At 35.7% G+C, this 12,361-nt stretch overlaps 1 protein-coding gene across 4 annotated transcripts in view; it reads left to right on the top strand.

Annotated features, from left to right (window-relative positions):
* The window catches only part of CCSER2 (coiled-coil serine rich protein 2), a 211,722-nt gene that overhangs the window by 87,625 nt on the left and 111,736 nt on the right, over positions 1–12,361 (top strand). For all 4 annotated transcript variants that reach the window (XM_053584499.1, XM_053584500.1, XM_053584503.1 and 1 more), the window contains one exon: positions 9,003–9,093. In XM_053584499.1, coding sequence (XP_053440474.1) covers positions 9,003–9,093 — 91 coding nt within the window. The remainder of the gene's footprint in view (positions 1–9,002; positions 9,094–12,361) is intronic.

Here is a 12,361-nt window from a genome sequence, read left to right as displayed (position 1 = left end):
AGTAAGGCAAGAAAATGAAATAAAAGGCATTTTTTACTTCAGATGACATTATAGTCTGCATAGAAAATCCCAAGGAATCTATAAGAATTTCTATAACTAGTAAGTGAGTTTAGCATTCTTGCAAGGTACAAAATCAGCACATGAAATGCTTCTTATTTCTCTGTATTATCAATGACTAGTTATAAACTGGAATTAATAAACTATTTATATCTACAAAAATTATATCTACAAAAAATACATAGGTATAAATGTAACAAAGCCTATATGGTTATCGAGAAGAATATAAGGAGCTAATGAGAGAAATTAAAAAAGACCTAAATAAAATAAGACCTAGGAGGGGGATTGCTGTGCTCTCAGCTCATGGGCACAGTGTAAGGGGATATGGCACACTTCCTGGGGGAGGGGCACAACTACAAAAGGCACCTTACCTAACAAACCCAAAATTGTAACTTAATCGTTTGTACCCTCATATTAATCTGAAATAAAAAAAAAAACAAAACATAAAGCAGGTAAATGGGAAAAAAGGAATACGTGCATATATTTGGTGGTCTTATTTTTTTAAATTAAAACCTATGTTTCTAGAGACAAAAAAAAAGACTTACATAAACAGAGTTGTGGTATTCATGACTGGAAGACTCAATGTAGTAAAGATATCATTCTGTCTCAAAGCAACTTATCTATTTAATGCAATAGCACTCAAAATTCCAATAGGGTTTTTATTTTCTAGATAATAGACAAGCTGATTCTAAAATTTATATGGAAGGGCAAACAAACTAGAGTAGTTAAAAACAATTTTGAAAAAGCAGAACAAAGCTGGAGGAATTTCAGCACCTCATTTTAAAGCTATAGCATTCAGGATCCTGCATAACTGGCCTCAGGACAGTCAGGTACATCAAGGGGACGTAACAGAAACTACAGAAAAGAAATGAACCTGTATAAAGTAGTTTTGATTTAAAGTAGTTCAGTGGAGGAATGTTTCCACAAATGCTGTTGGAACCATTGACCATTCATATGTCAAAAAACAAACAAAAAGAACCTTGACTAAAATTTCACATTACACAAAGATTATTTGAAAATAGACCTTAGGTGTATTAGGTGTATTGCAAAGTATAAAACTGTAAAACTTTTAGAAGAAAAAGGATACAAGAAAATTGTTACGACCTATGAGTTAGGCAAATAGTTATTAGAGATAATGTCAAAACATTAAAAAATTAATTGGATTTCATCAAGCCAAAAACTTTCACTCAACAAAAAACAGTGTTAAGAAAAGTCATAAACTACAAACTGGAAAAAAATATTTATAAATCATGTATTTGTAAAAATGCTTTAGAAAGTATAAAGAGCTGTAAAAAATCAGTACCATGCAAACTGAAAACCCAAATAAAAAAAAGTGTAAGGGGCTTGAACAGAGATTTCACCAAAAAGGACACGTATAAAAATGGTGCATGAGCTTGTGAAAATATGTTTAACATCATTAACAAATTCAGGCTATTCTGAGACACCAGTGCATACCTTTTAAAGATAAATAATAGCTAAAATAAAGATAATTGGCAATGCTAAGAGCTGGAGAGGATAAGGAGCAACATATAGAGAAGTTTCATTCATTGCTGGTTGGAACATTATAGCAACTCTGGACAATGAGCCTAACAGTTTCTTAAGAAGTAAGCAGTCCTACTCTTTAAGAAGTAAGTAGTGCTACTCTTAGGTATTTACCCTAAGGGAAATGCAAGTTATGTTCACATAAGAACTTGTACATGAATTTTCAGAGGAGCTTCATTTATATAATAGGTAAAAACTGGAAAGAATCAAAATGTCCTTCAATGAGCAAATGGATACACAAAATAGTACATCCATTTAATGGAATACTAATCAGCAGAAGCAAGAAACCAAATATTGATATATTCAGCAATTTATATAATTTATTTTATTTTATTATTTTTTTTTTTTTTTGAGACAAGATCTCACTCTGTTGCCCTGGGTAGAGTGCCGTGATGTCATCTTAGCTCACAGCAACCTCAAACTCTTGGGCTCAAAAGATCCTTTTGCATCAGCCTCCCCAGTAGCTGGGACTACAGGTGCCTGGCTAGTTTTTTCCACTTTCAGTAGAGATGGAGTCTCACTCTGGGCTCAAGCTGGTTTTATACTCCTGAGCTCAAGCAGTTTACCTGCCTTGGTCTCCCAGTGTGCACGAGCCACCACACCTAGCTCTAACTTGGATAAATCTTGGAAGCTTTATGCTGAGTGAAAGAAATCACTCAAAAGGTTTCCTGTATAATTTCATTTATATGACATTCTCGAAAGGCAAAACTACAGTGATGGAAAAAACAGATGTGTTTGACAGGGATTATGGGTGAGAAGAGGGTGTAACTATAATTGAATAGCATGAGGCTCTTTTTTGGGTGAAGAAAAAGTTCTGCATTGTTACTGTGTTGGTACTGACACAAATCTAAGTGTGCTTTAAAATTTATACACTTTACATGCCCTAAAATTAACTCTGTAGTATAATTAAAACAAAACTATTGATGGCGTCATTAATTTGCCAAAAACCCGTACGCTTTCTCTTATTTATCGTTTAGAAGAAACTTGTGAAGGAAGCACCGACCTACTGTCTCTCAACAGTTTACTTAAATGGAGAAGCATTCTCAGAGTCCAAGAAGATCTATGGTTAATTCTGCTAATATGTGCTCAGTGTTTTAATTTCATTGAGTATTATGCTAAACCTTTGGAAGCCAGAGAATATATAGATTTGGTTTGCATTGTCATACTCTCAGCTAAGGATTGCGTTAGAAGGGTTACCGACTAGGACAGGTGTATGTGGATGTTGGCTCCTAACAAGTGCAGGACTGCCAGTTAGAGCATGAGACTCTCACAGTAAACATCAAACAGAAACTCTTACCCACATTAACCAATCTCCACACTGCAAAGCTTCCTCTTTTCCTGTAATAATGCAGTTCTTACCCTGTGATTTTTAAGCTGATGTAAGAAAAATTACAGTAGATTAATTTTTCCTTCTTTTTTTTTTTTTTTTTTGGCCTGGACCTTTACTATAAAGGCTTAGTAATATCTCTGATGTAACTCTTCTCAAAATCTTACATTGGGGAAACATGGACCTTCTTTAAAGATGACGAGGGGATAAATTGTCTGAAGCAGATACGAGAATCCTGTCATCTTTCCTTTGTAGTGTCTCTCTTATCAAACTCATGATTCAGTATCTTCTAGTTGTTATTTATTTGGTAATTACTGTTATACCTCAGCTCTCTTTGTTCAGCTCTGGACGTCTATATTCAGTTAGCTGTGGGGCATGTCTTCTCAAAGATGCAGCAAACAGCCAGGCATGATAGGTGTGTACTTGTAGTCCCAGCCCGTGGTCCCAGCTTCTTGTCTGTGGTCCAAGCTACTCGTGAGGATGAGGTGGGAAGATTGCTTGACTTTGAGAGTTTAAGGCCAACCCCAGGCAGGATAGCAAGGCTTTGCCTCTAAAAAGGGGGGGGGGGGGAAGATGCAGGAGGCATATCTGCATTTTTTGGTTCCAAAACTATATTTTAATTCTTTTCTATCATACCTGGCCTTTTTTTATTTTTGCTTCCATCTTTATTTTATTTGTTATATTTTATTTTTTCCAGCTGTATTAAGTTTGGGCTTCCTTTTTTATGCTTTATATCATTTAACAAAGCACCATGCATGTGTTTCTTGAGCCAGGCACTAAGGAGTCCATTCTATGGCTCCTCACTTACTTCTCAGTTAACTTTGAATCTGTAGATTCTAACTCCTAGGTATGTCTCAGAACTGCTTATTTTTCATTCTGACTGACATGGATTAAAATCAGGCCATCGTGATGTCACATGGATTCTGTAATAGCCACAAAACTGGTTTCTCTGTTTCACTTCAATTCATTCTCTATGTTGCAGCCAGAATAATATTTCTCTAACGCAGATCTTAATTTATCAGTTCTTAAAAGTCTTTAGTCTTATTTACATGGGTATATCTTGTACCCAGAATAGTACTTTGCATAAATAGTACTTATTTATATTTGTGAAATTAATGAGAGTGTGTCTCATGGTTGTCACACAAAGGGACAGAATCAACCCCTATCCCCCAAAATTGATCAGATGCCAAGACTGATGGTGCCATATAGATACCAAGAGTGATTGAAAAGATTTATTCAAAAATGAGGCTTTCTGGGGAGAGCAGAGCAGTCACTAGGCACTGCCTGGTTTGTTTTTTATTGAGATTAGAGGATGGGCCAGGTTGAGGGTTCCCACATTCAGTCGGGTTTGCATAATTTGAATTTTCCTGCTGATGCCAAAGGAGATAGACTTTATCCAACATGAAGTTTACTTATTATAAATGCACTATGTTCTTATTACAGAAAAATTAAAAAGAATATAAATAGTATGCTCATATATTATCTCATATTAAAAGATTATAACAATCCTTTGGTTTGTCATCTTCTAGATATTTAAATGTTTTTTTCAGCATTAAAAATGTAGTCATTTTGTGTGTATGTAATCTGCTTCCACCTTGCCCACTTTACAGAGCATCTTTCTGTGTGACGAGATAGGTTTCTGAAATATCATAAGTAATAATTTATTAATACATACATTTTTTTCCATCCCACCTTCCATCCCTCCCTTCTGTGGTCCCCTTTCTTTTTTACTGGCCTTTCTTAGTAATTTCTTAAAGTGATAGAATTATTCCACTACTTTTTTTTTTTTTTATCAAGTAGATGAATCATGGAATAGAAGCATGAATATGTTTAAACTATTTCTTTTTTTATTTAATTTTTATTATTTTTTATTGTTTCTGGTTAATTTGAAGGTACAAAGAATTAGGTTATGATGTTTGCATTTTTTAGGTAGAGTCCCTCTTATATGGGAAGAACTCTTTTTTTTTTTTTTTTTTTTTATTGTTGGGGATTCATTGAGGGTACAATAAGCCAGGTTACACTGATTGCAATTGTTAGGTAAAGTCCCTCTTGCAATCATGTCTTGCCCCTATAAAGTGTGACACACACCAAGGCCCCACCCCCCTCCCTCCGTCCCTCTTTCTGCTTTTCCTCCCCCACCCATAGCCTTAATTGTCATTAATTGTCCTCATATCAAAATTGAGTACACAGGATTCATGCTTCTCCATTCTTGTGATGCTTTACTAAGAATAATGTCTTTCACTTCCATCCAGGTTAATACGAAGGATGTGAAGTCTCCATTTTTTTTTTATAGCTGAATAGTATTCCATGGTGTACATATACAACAGCTTGTTAATCCATTCCTGGGTTGGTGGGCGTTAGAAAAGCCTCATTTAGGGCGGCGCCTGTGGCTCAGTCGGTAAGGCGCCGGCCCCATATACCGAGGGTGGCGGGTTCAAACCCGGCCCCGGCCAAACTGCAACCCAAAAATAGCCGGGCGTTGTGGCGGACGCCTGTAGTCCCAGCTACTCGGCTACTCGGGAGGCTGAGGCAAGAGAATCGCTTAAGCCCAGGAGTTGGAGGTTGCTGTGAGCTGTGTGAGGCCACGGCACTCTACCAAGGGCCATAAAGTGAGACCCTGTCTCTACAAAAAAAAAAAAAAGAAAAACCTCATTTAGTGTAGTTTTCTGTACCTTTTAATTCATAATGAAAAGTTTTATTTAAATGTAGAGTTTAGTTAGTTATTGAAAGTTTGGCACCTTAGTGGTATAGTGTTCCTTTTTCTGATTCAGTGCCTCTCAGCAAGCCCTGCTTTGCATCTAGAATACCAGGTTATATTGCCTTTGATCCTCTGCTGTGACCTTAGTTGTCAAATCTGGCCTGAGGCGCCCAACTTCATATGGTTTCACACATACTCAGATGTACATAAATGAACAACCAAATGTTTTTATAGATGATACAGTTTTTTTGGTAAAAATATATCATAATGTCTGTTGCAGAAAATGAGAAAACACAAGTATTCTAATAGAGAAAAGAGGGAACCTCAATTCTAAAATAGAGTTAATCTGTGCTTTTGGTTGCCTTTTAGCTTTTTTATTCTAAATATTATGCAGTGTTTTTTTCGTATGATAATTCTGTACATTCAGTTTTAGAGACCTGTTCCCAACCCCGTTAATGCCCAGTCCTTTTCAGTGGGAGGAATGTATTTTTCTTTTAAGATGCTGTGTTTGTGTTGATACTTTACACTCAAATTCAGAAACATAGAATTATTCATTCTTCCTGTATCTATGTCTTTTTTCTTAAGATGAGAATCCATTTTTAACAAACATCAATATTTCATTTATATTTATATGAGTATATATACATTATTTTAAAAATAATAATTCCAGTACTACCACCCATAGTATAATTTTCTTTTTTAGAGATAGAGTCAGTCTCCCTTTGTCACCCTCGATAGAGTGCAGTGGCGTCACAGCTCACAGCAACCTCCAGCTCTTGGGCTTAGGCAATTCTCTTGCCTCAGCCTCCTGAGTAGTTGGGACTACAGGTGCCTGCCACAACACCCAGCTATTTTTTGTTGCAGTTTGGCCAGGGTCGGGTTCGAACCTACCACCCTCGGTATATGGGACCAGTGCCCTACTCACTGAGCCACAGGCACTGCCTGACCCACAGTATAATTACAAAAAACAGTTTGAGAATTTTTTTCTTCCACTTGAAGTAGTTTCTGAGTGTTATGCCATCAGTTGGATGCATAGTTAGATCCTCTTAATTTCATTTTGTTTTTGATTTAAGGAGTTTACTATTGCATTATTTTTGAGAGCAAAAGATAGGAAAAAATTCAGTCTATTTTTTCCCCCTTGAAAAGGCCCATGAAAAGTTAGCACCTTTCCATGTTTATAAGTATATATAAGTACATATTTTATTATCTTTTAAAAGAACAGCAGAGTATTCCATTGCAGACTGTACTAGACTTTCTGTTTGACCATTTTCCTGTTGAGCATTTAGGCTGCTTCTGCTTTTTGCCATTGGGAACAACGATACCACACTGCATTGCAAATGCTACTTACACATACATTTTGTTCATTTGTCTATTTCTAAGGGATAAATTCCTAGGAGGGAAAAAACTGCCTTTTTAAAAAAAGCTCTAGCAAAATTTTGATAAATTGGCCTCCAGAACATGTGCATTGAATCTATTCCTATTAGTAGAATACATGAGTACTAGATTCTTCTAATTTGTGATAAATCAATAATAAGTTAGGGTATACTTTAATTAAGGGTATGAAATTGGAATGTTTCTAATACAAAGAAATGACAAATGCCTGTGGTGTGATAGATACCCCATTACCCTGATTTAGTTAATTCACATTGTATGCCTGTATCAAAACATTGCATATGCCCTCTAAGATGAAAAACCTATTTTGTACCCATAATAATTTTTTAAAAGAGACTATATATTAAGGTCAGCAAATATTTCATGTTGGTAAGATGTTTGGAGAAAAGCTTCTTTCTTGTGCCAAGATTAAATGTCCAGAGATTTTTAAAAATAATAACAATTATTCTAATTACTTTTTTTGGAGGACCCAACAACACAAAACTGGAAGTATGTGAATGGAATACCTGACATAGGAAATAATTTTAATTTTATTCATAATATCTGTAATAAAATAGATTTTTTTCTTCTATATGAGTTTTTTCTTGACCATCATCTCTCAGTTATTTAAAAATTTGTGAAAGCTATAACCCAATTATAGCCCAAGAATATGGGGAAAGGGGATAAAGAGGGGAGGGGAAGGGGGTGGATGGGTAGAGGAAGGGTAACTGGTGGGACCACAACTATGGTGCATCTTATTAGGGTACATGTGAAGTTTACTAAATGTAGAATATAAATGTCTTAATAAAAAAAATTGTGGACTTGTGATCTTTTTAAAAATGTATATAGTAAGGGAATGTCTTGCAATATTGATCAGTTCTTTAGATTGTAAGGATCTACCAGTGGGCTATAGGTTAAACTTAATTCATTACCTTACACTTAGTTTTTGATTATTCAGTTCTTTATATCTCAGGACAATAATCTTTGGAAGCAAATTCTAGTTTTATAAGAAGAGAAGATAGCTGGTAAGACTGCAAATAAAACCCAACAGGGACTGTTTATGCCAGTCTGAGTAGTGTGTTCCTATCATAAAAAAGAACGAATTGAATCAAGCCAAAGAGGTGGTAGGGTGCTGATGGAAGTAGGAATGAGAATGGCACAAGAAAGGAAATGGAGTCTTCCCATCATTACAGGCTTATTCCATTGTTTTACATAAGTGATCTGTTCCCCTAGGAATAATAAAACATAATCTCCCATACCAAATATGACTACATTTTAGCAAATTCTTCATGTTATCAGAGAAGTTGTTAAAAGCATGGATTCGGGAGATAGACTTCCTATGTTCACATCCCATTTTGGCCAGTTATTTAGGCTCTCTTCTTTATTTTGATAATATATAATATAGGGATCGTATTAGTCAATAACTCATAGGTTTATTTTGAAGATTAAATAAATGAATTACTGTTTCTGTTAGAACAATATCTGGCTCATTAGTGAGGACTGTAAATTTGTTAAAAAATGAAAATAGAGACAATTAATGACAATTAAGGTTATGGGGGGGAGGAAAAGCAGAAAGAGGGACGGAGGGAGTGGGGTGGGGCCTTGGTGTGTGTCACACTTTATGGGGGCAAGACATGATTGCAAGAGGGACTTTACCTAACAATTGCAATCAGTGTAACCTGGCTTATTGTACCCTCAATGAATCCTCAACAATAAAAAAATAATAAAATAAAATAAAATAAAAAAGACAAGTTAAAAAAATGAAAATAGAAATCTATTGAGGAGGTATGCTAATAGGGAGAGTGATTAGGAGAAGAACGTTACAAATAGCTTAATTAGATAAACCAGTTGAATCTGTTTGTATTATATTTAAAAATTTAAAGGTCTGTTTTATTCTTACAGCACAAACATTGAGTAAAGTCAAGCTATCGTGATATTTTTAAAAACTAATGGTTATACAGATCCTTTGAGCTAGGTTATAGCAATTTTTACTGCTTTTTTTAACAGGATATTCTGAATAATCTTGAATCATGTGACCTTGAAGATGATGACCTTATGCTTGATGTGGATCTGCCTGAGGATACACCTCTTGAAGATGGTAAGTTGGGACAACATTGAACCTCTAGGGGCATATACTTGAGCTATTTGGCTAAAGTCAATTTGATATTTATTACTTATAGATTTTTTAATTTCAGTGGAGCCTTTTACTTTGAGAATTAATCTTAAGTGATGTCAGATATGTTTATTTGCAAACTAACTTAAGTGTTTAAAATATGATTTTAGTTTATTTGCAAACTAACTTAAGTGTTTAAAATATGATTGTAGATATAAAATATGATTTTCTTAGATATAAATTCTTCATGACCCACTGACATTGGTATTGTATCATACGTGGTAGATAAACATACCTGTGTTTCCTCACTTTGTCTCATTTTATTTTTAAGAAGTATATTTAGAGAATACATTTGACTTGTGAAACAATATATTAATTTGATAAATATTTTAAAAGCATCAATTCTGGGAAAATGATGACCTTCTGTATAAATGTTTTTATTCTATCCTTTTTACTACCAATCCTAGTCTGTCTTCCTCTCTAGATCGTAGTACTATTGGGATGCCACTTTAGGTAATCCAAATGCAAGAGGGGTCAAATTCAAGGGAGGCTTGAATTCTCTTGTCCCCAGTGACATAACATTTGTAGGGTTTTCTATTTTAAGGACTGGTGGAGAACCAGAGGCCAGCATAAGAAAGCAAGAAAGCCCTTGGGGCAAGGGAGATCCTTCCGGGGGGAGAGGAATGGCTCTCGAGATATAAAGGTGTCTTGTAAGTCAATATTTTTGGGGTTGCCTCAGCCTCCCAGGGCCAGGGATAAAATATAAGGGTGAGTAGAGTCCTTTTTGTCTATGGTGCTAGAAAAATGCAAGAATAGTTCAGAGATAGGAGGTGTTTGTCTTAGTGTTTCACCAGGGTGTTAAGCGCCTGCTTGCTGCTTTACCACTAACTCATATTTGTTTTTATTTTTTCCTGCCAGAATGCTATGTAATGATCTCAAAATCTCAGTGACTTTCAAAATAAACACTTATTTTTCTCATTTATGCATCTGTAAATTAGCTGAGACAGTTCAGGCTGTGGGACTATCTTCAGGTCTATACTGTGTGTGTTTCTTCATTTTGAGACCAGGACTACTTTTGTTCTCATGACAGATGTCTCTTATTATGTCTCTTAAGATCTTGGCTTAGAACCAGTGATTTGTTACTTCTAACCACATTCTGTTGCCAAAGAAAGTCACATGGTCAAACCTAACACTACTGGGACTTGAAAATATACTCTGTTCACAGTGAAAGGGTCTGCACATGACAGAGAATAGTGGATGTATAAAATTAGTTAAAAGAGAGAGTGAAGAGCTGAGGACTCTATCCACTTGATTATATCATAGAGGTAGAGAACGTCGTACCTTCCTGTGGTTCTGTTGTTACTTGGGATACTCCAGCAACCAGAGCTGAGTTCCAGTGCTGAGAAAGAAAGTCAAAACCAAAATGGGAAGAACAGGGAAAATAACAGAATTCCCAGGTTCAGAATAGTCCAAGGAGGTAATGAGAGTGCTTAGGGAGATTCAGTGACAGCACAATGCTTTGTGAGTGAGAAAAGATTTCTCAACATCATAATTCAATAGATGACAGAAGACGTAGCTGCTATTGAAATCTGAGTTATTAGCCTGGAAGATTAAATGGAAAAATATTGTAGAACACAGAGGAAACCATTGGAAAATTATGGGGTGAAAATAATGAGACCTGATGATGCAAGAAATTCAATGGGAATTTTTAGGGCTGGTAGTAAGGATTTACCTCCTTGAAATAAATCATACCCTAGATAATGCATTTTACTTTGACAGAATTATAACAACTTCTCTTTGGAAACTTTGTACCCTTGTTGATCTGAAACAGGAAGTAGAGATGGAATTGTCTTACAGCCTGCCTTAAGTTTAATGAACAACAGAAAGTTATCCACATTTTAGATAAAAGCAGAAATATAGGGAAATTTTAAGTCTTTGAAGTCTTATTTTAAGATTTGTGAAAAGTAGGAAGGAATTCCTGGAACATCCCATGTGAACAGTATTATAGATTTTTCTTAGGAGAAAGCAAACAACTGTTGGCTATTTAGAGCTAAAGGAACCCCAAAGAAAGCAGAGCATGGATCTAAAATATGTAGCCTCAGGAGGCATTAAAGATAAAATGGAATTTAGGTTTGCTACTACAGGAAAGTGGGGAATGATTATTGTTCTTATAGCTTTGAGGTCCCTAATGACTATACCACCCATTGTATTTTTTGGTTGAGAGGATAGAAATGTTACGACGACTGGTGGAGCTTTAAGGAGTTTTCTTTTTTTCCAGGTTATACTGATTACATTTGTTAGGTAAAGTCCCTCTTACGATTGTGTCTTGCCTCCAAAAGGTGTGTCACACACCAAGACCCCACACCCATCCCTTCTTCCCTCTTTCTGCTCTTCCTTTCCCGCACCCCTCCCACCTCCTTTCTCTCTCTGCTCTCCCCTTCCCCCACCCCCACCATGTCATTGTCATTAATTGTCCACATATCAAAAATGAGTACATAGGATTCATGCTTCTCTATTCTTGTGATGCTTTACTAGGAATAATGTGTTCCACTTCCATCCAGGTTAATACAAAGGCTGTAAAGTCTCCATTTTTTTTTTAATAGCTGAATAGTATTCCATGGTATACATATACCACAGCTTGTTAATCCATTCCTGGGTTGGTGGGCGTTTAGGCTGTTTCCACATTTTGGCGATTGTAAATTGAGCTGCAATAAGCAGTCTAGTGCAAGTGTCCTTATGATAAAAGGAATTTTTTCATTCTGGGTAGATGCCCAGTAATGGGATTGTAGGATCAAATGGGAGGTGCTTTGAGGGTTCTCTGTACTTCCTTCCATAAAGGTTATATTAGTTTGCAGTCCCACCAGCAGTGCAAAAGTTAACTGGGGTTAGATGGTATCTCAGGGTGGTTTTGATTCAATAATCAAATAATCATCTCTAATAATTAGGGATGAGCATTTTTTCATATGTTTGTTAGCCATTCATCTGTCTTCTTTAGAGAAGGTTCTATTCATGTCTCTTGCCCTTTGATATAAGGGATTGTTGGCTTTTTTCATGTAGATTAATTTGAGTTCTCTATAGATCCTAGTTATCAAGCTTTTGTCTGATTCAAAATATGCAAATATCCTTTCTCATTGTGCAGGTTGCCTATTTGCTTTGTTGTCTCCTTAGCTGTACAGAAGCTTTTCAGTTTAATTAAGTCCCATTTGTTTATTTTTGTTGTTTTTGCAATTGCCACGGCAGTCTTCTTCATGAA

This window comes from Nycticebus coucang, chromosome 3, assembly GCF_027406575.1.
Source record: "Nycticebus coucang isolate mNycCou1 chromosome 3, mNycCou1.pri, whole genome shotgun sequence".
Taxonomy (NCBI): Eukaryota; Metazoa; Chordata; class Mammalia; order Primates; family Lorisidae; genus Nycticebus; species Nycticebus coucang.
The sequence above is the reverse complement of the archived record's forward strand: the minus strand, read 5'-3'. Positions and strand labels throughout refer to the sequence as shown.